Source organism: Mobula birostris, chromosome 2 (genome assembly GCF_030028105.1).
Source record: "Mobula birostris isolate sMobBir1 chromosome 2, sMobBir1.hap1, whole genome shotgun sequence".
NCBI lineage: Eukaryota > Metazoa > Chordata > Chondrichthyes > Myliobatiformes > Myliobatidae > Mobula > Mobula birostris.
This window is the reverse complement of record NC_092371.1, coordinates 14,859,929-14,868,265: the sequence shown is the minus strand read 5'-3', so window position 1 is coordinate 14,868,265 and position 8,337 is coordinate 14,859,929. Positions and strand designations below refer to the sequence as shown.

General features: G+C 42.2%; 1 protein-coding gene across 1 annotated transcript; it reads left to right on the top strand.

Annotated features, from left to right (window-relative positions):
- Nucleotides 1-722: 722 nt before the first annotated feature.
- LOC140212718 (Ig heavy chain Mem5-like) lies at nucleotides 723-7,246 on the top strand. Its single transcript, XM_072283824.1, has 6 exons — nucleotides 723-834; nucleotides 1,419-1,733; nucleotides 1,817-2,137; nucleotides 2,978-3,068; nucleotides 6,342-6,391; nucleotides 6,637-7,246. The coding sequence occupies exons 1-4, from the start codon at nucleotides 780-782 to the stop codon at nucleotides 3,043-3,045; spliced, it is 759 nt and encodes a 252-aa protein (XP_072139925.1). The 5' UTR covers nucleotides 723-779; the 3' UTR covers nucleotides 3,046-3,068; nucleotides 6,342-6,391; nucleotides 6,637-7,246.
- Nucleotides 7,247-8,337: the final 1,091 nt, after the last annotated feature.

The following is an 8,337-nucleotide window of genomic DNA, read 5'->3' as shown; positions in this document are numbered from 1 at the left end:
CTTATGAAGCCTCGGCATTGTACAACGCTATGGAAATCACCATTTATTATAAACATTTTTCGCTGTTTGAATATGGCGACTACAAGAACAGGCCAGAGGTTGCGAATCCCAGAGCGAGTAACACTTTGTGACAGCACAATGCATTTCGACCTTAGCGCGGGTTAGGACTTCGATGGAATACACTCTGTTGGCCTCTCATGGCGCAGCTCCGACCAAGCGAACTCGGTATTATCCATTTCAAAGTACCTGTACCAAAATTCACTAATTTACACACCCAGCAGCTCTTCCCAGACCCCGGCCAAGCTGTGCAAGTCTAGCAGCGACTGTAATACACCACTGCAGGTTATTCTCCAAGTCGTGAATTACCCTGGCTTGTATATCTGTGGTCCGTCAATGTCTCTGGTTCTGAACTCTTTCTCCCGGTGCAGAAAAGAGTACCTTTAGAAGAGGGACTGCAGTAAGTAAATGCCGTCGACTCATCGCCTGCTCCTGCGGGGATTCAGGCATGAGGACGTCCGCCTCCCAGAAACCATGCTCAATCTACGCTCCCTTTGGAAGTCTTTCTGAACAATTTCAACAGCCGTTTGACCCTGTGACGCACTAACACGGTAACCAAGTCTAACCCGCGCAAGACGCGGAATGGATGCAGCAGACCCGCCTCGGAATCTCGTCACCGAGCAGGGACCACGGCAGCTGAGCGGCTGCACAGAGTCGCGGCTAAACTCACACCGACCCCTGGCAGTCGAGTGCACGATAGCCAACCGCCGGGCTGAGTCCAAATGATGATGGAAGTTTTATTCCTGTTCGTTACCGTTCAGATGAACCGTGTTTACGGTGAGTCGGTGTTGGGAACTCCCAAACTCGTCCTAGCCTGTTTGTTATCCAGTACATTAAACGTCCCGTGCAAGTGGGAAAATAAGCTTCAGTGAATCAAATAAATATGGATTACAAAGCTAGAATCTCATTAATGCTGATTCTAAAACTACCTAAATAAATTCAAAATGATTTTCTATGATCCTTGCTCATTTACTTTTGGTGAAGGTTATCTGGCGCACTGATCCTCTCTGTCCGTAAGTAACCCCAAACGCCGAGCAGATTGTTTGGCGAGCCGGACCTGAAAATGGCACCAAACGTCTCAATTTAAGGTCACATGCGGACAGATAGACAAACTAATTTCATCGGCTGCACATCCTGTAAATGAATAAGGGAAAAGTCTTTCAAATTTGACCAGGTTAACGTCGAACATCTTCTGGTTCTGTGTTAGATGTTATTTAGATGCCTTAGCCAATAAATGCAACTGAAAATATCGGCGAATTTTTAAAGTGTTTCTTAATTTTTAAAGTACAGGCAATGTGCTTAATTTCTGCTTAGTTCAGTTCCGGATAATTTTAGTTGACTGATAATAATTTGTGTTGCAGCATCCAAGCCGTTTTCTGTGATTCCGGGTGCGGTGACTGCAGAAGTCGGTCGGATGGTTGAATTGTCCTGTGAACTTACGGTGTTTGCGAGCAGTGTTTTCTGGTACAAACACCGTGATGACGAACCCCCGGTAGCGATCAAAACCACGGGCTGCCAACAGAACGGTTGTAGGTCTACTTACAAAAAAGGCTCCGGGGATCGCACATCGGTGCTGGAAATCCGGGATGTCCGTGTGGAGGATTCGGGTTCCTACTACTGTGCTGAGAAAAAAAGCTATCCACCGCTTGTGCAAGGACCTACACTCCTTGTTGGAGGTAAGAGAACTCGGCAATGGGATTATACTCACCCATGTATTTCGGTTAAAGCTCCGATTAACTGTGTTCCAATCTCTGTCCAGACAGCTCCACCATTCGGACCTACATGCAGGTATTTGTCCCACCGTCTGAGGTGAACGGGTCGGTCCCCCTGGTGTGTCTGGTTGGCGGCCTGTCTTCCAAAGAGATTATCATTTACTGGAACATATCCGGACAGATCACGGAAGGATGGAGCGATCCCGGCACGCTTGATCCTGACCAGAGCTACAGTGTTAGGAGTCAGGTGCTGGTCCCAGTGGAAACCTGGAGGAGTGGAGGAGTCTGTACCTGCATCGCACAAGTCGGGTGTGCGGGAAAGACGAGGACTACGAGCGTCTCCTATCCCACGATTGAACCAGATCAAGGTAAGGCGATGTTTTACACATGCAATATTAATACTCATCTGTGATGGAATGACGGAGCAGTCTCGATGGACCGATCGGCCTCATTGTTCCCCAATATCTGCTGGAATAGACCGCCGGTTCACTAAAGTCACTGTAAGTATTAATATGTATGCATTCGGTTATGAGGATCTGTTTATCTCTAGCAACACCACTTTTGGCTGTCCAACCCTTGAGCCCTCCGAGAAACTTGGGATAAAACTCCTTTTTAGCTCTCTGATGTCCGTGATGTACTCGCAGTGCGGTTGGGAGCAGCTTGCGGGTATTAGACACGACCACCATGAAAGAAAAGCGTTGTCTTTCTTTTGAGGTTGGGATGGTGAAATTAAAAATGATTGGAATGGGCAAAGTGACTAAGAGGAAAGCGGGGAAATGACTTGAAGAGCCGTATGGTTTCATGCGCTATTTCATTCGATGAGTCGTTCTTTAGTTGGCGTTGCCATGGGTTTCTAATCGTCCATCTTAGCTTAAGGATGAGGGGTCAAATTTATTCGCCGCATACATTTTCATATCTTAGTAATTTGCCGTGGTGTGTTGGCTAGGGCTTGACATGCAACATATATAATTAAAGTAACATCCACTGATGGTATCCTTAAGTGTTAGAACATCACTGGTGTGGATGGTAATTGTCTGTACAATCTGAATCTAGCATCAAACTTGAAGGCATCGATTTAAATTTTTGCTCTTGCTGTTTAGAATTAGTGTATACCTGTTTAGAATCATTCACATTACAAACAAATGAAACGTCGAATAAAATGTTCTTGGAAGCAATTATTTCAGCAAGCAACAATTCTTTCTCTCCAGACTGCTATCGTCCCGCGGCGATCCTCCTTGGGCTCCTTATATTGCTGGTTATCGTAATTGTTATTTGAACATTTTAAAGAATGTAAATCAGGTAAGGATTCGCTTTTTCCAGGCATGTCCATATATCTATTAACAGTTCCTACTGTTCCTTTTTCGAGGCTGTATATAATTGCAGCCAATGGGTTTAGAACAGAGGACACAGAGAATAGTTGAGGCAAATTCGACTCAAGTCCCGGAAGATAGGAATCTGAAGGATGGGATGTCTGAATCCTTGAAAACGTGTTTCCGGCGATCAGGGTGTCCTAGTGTATTTTGTTTATATTATTATTGTTGCTGCATTATTCCTAGCTCAATTTGGTAAAACGTGACCCTTCGTCTCGGCCTCAAACGTCGACTGTACCTCTTCTTATCGATGCTGCCTGGCCTGCTGCGTTCACCAGCAATTTTATGTGTGTTGATTGAAATTCTAGCATCTGCTGATTTCCTCGTGTTTGGTGTTTATTATTGCCGCTTTCTGAGGATTTATATAAACATTGCTATGTAGCCTAATTGTTCACTCCTTTTGTGTAGTGACTGTGGGATTAACTATTTGGGGATATTACTATTGGGAAAATGTACAGTATACCCTGCTCATCTTCCCCAGCCTTTCCTTTCCGTCTTTTAATTCAGCATATATCTCGTGTTTTTTCTCTCCTTGATTTTTGTATGCTTTCTGTGTTTGCAATGTCTATATCTTTCAAATACGTTTTTATCACTTGTTTATCCTGTAATATTATATTCTGCAAGTTATAATGGATTGTTTTATCAATAATAAAAGATAGGTCATAACATAGCAATACAGACAAAATACTGGAGGAACTCCGCAGGCCAGGCAGCATCTATGGAAAATAGTAAACAGTCTATATTCCATCATCTTTCATCAGCATGTTTTGTGTATTACTTTGATTTCCACCATCTGCAGATTTTCTCTTATTTGGACAAAATATAATTTGAAGCACTGACTCTGAAACTGAATCAGGCTTGCACTTGTGGTAAGTTACAATGTCTTTTATGAGCTAGGATTCTACAGCACGATTTTGGTGCATGATGCTTCGCATTTGATTGTGCCTGTGTAGGTAGTTAGATAGAGTTAAACTGCTGCAGCATCCTGTAACGTGTTGGAATGTCCCTGTTTTAAGGTGATCATCACCTCCTCTAGTTTGCAGGTAACCGTTAAACAAGGTGTAGCACCTGCTTAGCCGCCCCCCCCCCAACCTCGATCAGGGTTACATGAAGCCATGGAACTAGGTGGAGGGTGGTTGTATGAGTAGCTGGTGCACATCACCAATCCTGGTTATGCAACCACTGACAGCAGGCAGACATTCTCTGAAGAGTATTGATAATGTCTGGGCATCACACAGCACATAATGACAGTGATCATGACATTTTTACCATTGAGCTCTTATTAGTATTTTTTTTTCCCCGGTCGGTTCAAGCTGGTAAAATATGAGGTATAGGCATAGACAAACACACACATTTCTCAATTTCTTCGAACTTTCGGACTCCAAATGGCATTCAGTATTGCGGCTTTCTTAGCATTTACATAAATGCTGTTTTGTGTGCCTAAACTTTAACGCTATTGTATAGTGACATTGAGTTGGTGCTATTCGTAGATATTACTATCGGAGCAATGTATTTATTCCCTGTTCATGTTCCATAGACTTTCAATTTCTTCTTTTAATTCAGTGTGCATCTGGGGATTTTCGCTCATTGAGTGTTGTATGTTACGTATGTTTCGAATGACTATATCTGTTGAGTAAGTTGTTCTTGCTTGTTTGCCCTGTAATGTTGTATCCGGACGGTAATTATGGATTGCTCCATCGGTAATGAGGGATATATCATAATATAATTTGCAGGACACTGACTCTAAAATGGATAAGGCTTCTATTTATAGTAAAGTGTTGTGTCTTTCATAAGATTGTATTTCGTAGCAAGAATTTTGGTAAATGATGCTTTCCAGTTGATTTTGCCTGTGTAAGTAACCCATTGAGTTAAACTGCGGCAGGATCCTGCGATATGTTGAATTGCTTCTGGTTTCTCTTGGCATTTTCCGCATGGATTGTCTTGCAGGTGCTGGTGTTTTATTGTGTTTTTGATTTTTTTTTGTATTGTACAACAACTCAAATATGTCCAACATTTACTTATAGTTCATGCCACTAACCCGGACAGCATCATTGTACATCTCTGCTGCGCGCTCTGCGCAGTTTTTCTGTAATGGGGTAACGGGAAATGCACTCAATACTCCGGCTGCGGTCTGGCCAGGGCTTTATATCGATGCAGCATGACTTCCATACTCTTATACTCAACATCCTTACCAAAAAAATGCAAACATACTATTTGCCGAATAATCCTTATCTGTATCTATCTTAAGACAATCGGATATTGCGTTCCCAAACCTAGGACCAATTCGAGTCATCATATAATGTTTCAATATCTCCTCGTTGATGCATTCAAGAAATAAAGAGCTGTGCCATTAAAGAGAATCCAGAGGAGTTTTATGAGGATAATTCCGAGAATAAAAAAAAGGTTAACATATGAGGAGCGTTTGGCGGCTTTGGAGTTTAGGAGAATGGGGGATGTTATTGAAACCTACAGAAACTTGAAATGACGAGACAAGTTGGATGTGAAGATGATTTTTTTTATCGTGAGGGTCCAGAACTAGAGGGCAAAGCCTCAAAACTGAGGGCAACAAAGGTAAGGATGAGTTATTTTAGCTAGAAAATAGTGAATCTGTGGAATGCTCTGCCGCAGATACCTGTGTAAGCCAAGACCGTGTGTATATTTACAGTGAAAGTTGATAGTTTCCAGATAAGTCAGTACATCAAAGTTTATGACGAGAAGGCAGGTGTATGGGATTGAGTGGTATGCAGGATCAGATATGACGGAATGGTGGAGCAGATTCGATGGGCCGATTGGCCTAATTTTGCTCCCATATTTTATGGTCTTATCACGTTTCGTTATCTCCTCGTGAGTGTATTGAAGAGATCATGCCCCATCTAAGCCTCCTGTAGGCTTTACGAACTTGGGAATCCTTAAATATTATGCTTTCATTAATGTATACGATTCCAAGACGGGTTCGCCTGTGTATTTGGGAACTATTCTCATTTTGGAAGTCATTGTCTTATTGGATAATGAATAAGAAAGTGACGACACATCTGAGAGCAATTGGTGAATGCGAAATAATTAGAAACTATTAGCATAGACCGATTAACTGGTATATTGGTGTCAATTGTCATATTTGGGATTTATGACATATAACACATTTATGCGATTAATTATAAATTGGCCAGATAATAGTTCTAATTCATATTCTTTTTATGCACAGGTACACATCGTCAATCAGCGACGCGCCAGGGACACAGCAGTGCGGCTCAGGTACGGACGTTGTTTGAACTCCGTTCTAAGATTCGCAAACTTGATGTTTGGGATTGTGTACTAAAAAGTGATGGCATGAACTGAGTCATCAGGAAATTATGAAACATAAGCCATAGTTTAGTAATCTGCTGGAGTTATTTAAGTAGGTGTCACGTAGAGGAAAGTTAGCACACTCGTTACTCTGTTGAACAACGGGAGGTTATGCTGCGATAATTTTAATTGTCAATGTTTGGTACACATTCCAGACCCAAGCGCCGATTCTTTACCCCTCGCTCGACTTCGCTGTATCATCCTCTCACCGCAGATGAGAACCTGGCTTGTTTCTGCTTGGATGGATTACGGAGTATTTGACCGAATCTGGGGTCACACTAACGTCTGAACGACTCAAGACTTGACGCTCCGCGATTGACAAAAATTGTACGCGCTCATTTGTTATGGGAATAAAATGTTGGACTAACATTGATGTCGCGATGAAGGCATATTCTAAGCCTTAAGTGAAGAACAGCCGCTTTCTGCATAATTTGCATTCTCTAATCTCAAAACTTCCCTCGGAGTTGTTTCGATTTTTTTTCTTTTGTATGATTCAAATGTACTGGAATATGATTAAAAAGAATGGCTTTGTATTGATCAATTACAATTTTCGAGGTTATTCCACTTCTGAGTACAACTTACGCTGCAGTTCAATCAGTTATTGTACATTATGTTTATTAGGATTGCCTTTATAGTTTTTGTGCTTCTTTGTGCGTGTATTGTGCTAACTGTGCTTATTGTGTCTTTTGCGCTGCGACGGATCCAGAGCAGCAATCATTTTGTCCTATTTATAAAGTCGTATGCTGCAGAATGACAATAAACAATCTTGACTCTTGAATCTTGAACGTGTGGAAACCGCTACTTGGCAAATTCTCGAAGGATTTGGAGAAATTCTTCGCCCACATCCAATAAAGGCTTCATTGGCCTTTCAGGGAATACAGAGTCTTTTTAGACCATAAACCATTAGACTACATGGCATAGGAAAATGTTAGGCCATTCAGACCACCGGGTTGGCTGTGTTACTCCATCGTTGGCGATTTCCTATCCCTTTCAGAACTATTCTTCTGCCTTCCTTTGACATCCTTACTGATCAAGAAACTATCACACTCCGCTTTACGTATACGCACAATTTGGCCTTCACAGCTGTCTGTGGTAATGAATTCCACAAATTCACCACCCTCGAGATAAATAAATATCTCTGCTTCTCTGCTTTAAAGAGACGTCCTTCTATTCTGATGCTGTGTCTTTGCTCTTACATTTCCCCACTATAGGAAACATCCTCTCCACATGCACTGCAGCTAGACCTTTGTTCAACATGCTTCACTGAGATCTCTCTTCATTCTCCAAAACTCCAGCCATCATTTCATTCCCGTTATTATTCCAGTTAACTCTGTCTGCCAAAACATACTTTACTAGATAAGAGGCCGAAAACTGCTCACAATACACCAAGTGTAGTCTGACCGAATACCTGAGCTACTTTCCGAGAAGCGTTCCTCAAATTGGGTTTGAAGTTTCTGTACGACCTTCCGGTTCCCTTCAGCATTTAAAAAATAACGTTGCAGTTAGAAGAGTAAAGAATTATTTACTGGATTTTAAATATATTAATGGCGGTTAAAAAAAAAAAGAAACCTCCTACTGGTCGGCAGCCTCTATCAGAAGGAGGCCGAAACAGGGTTCCAGGAGTGAAGTTAAGGAATCCTTTGTATCAGAGACTGGAGGAAACATATGATTCTCTGGTGCAAACGGCAAAGAATGTCGGAATAACTGCTTCATTAAATCTGATGCAGCACCATCTTTATTAACTCTGTATATGAATGGAACAGGGGGTAGACGGATCATTGCGAATGGCTTCCTCACACCCATCATGCAACTGAGCTCCACCAGGAGAAAACTGCGCAACCCCTACAGATTTCCCC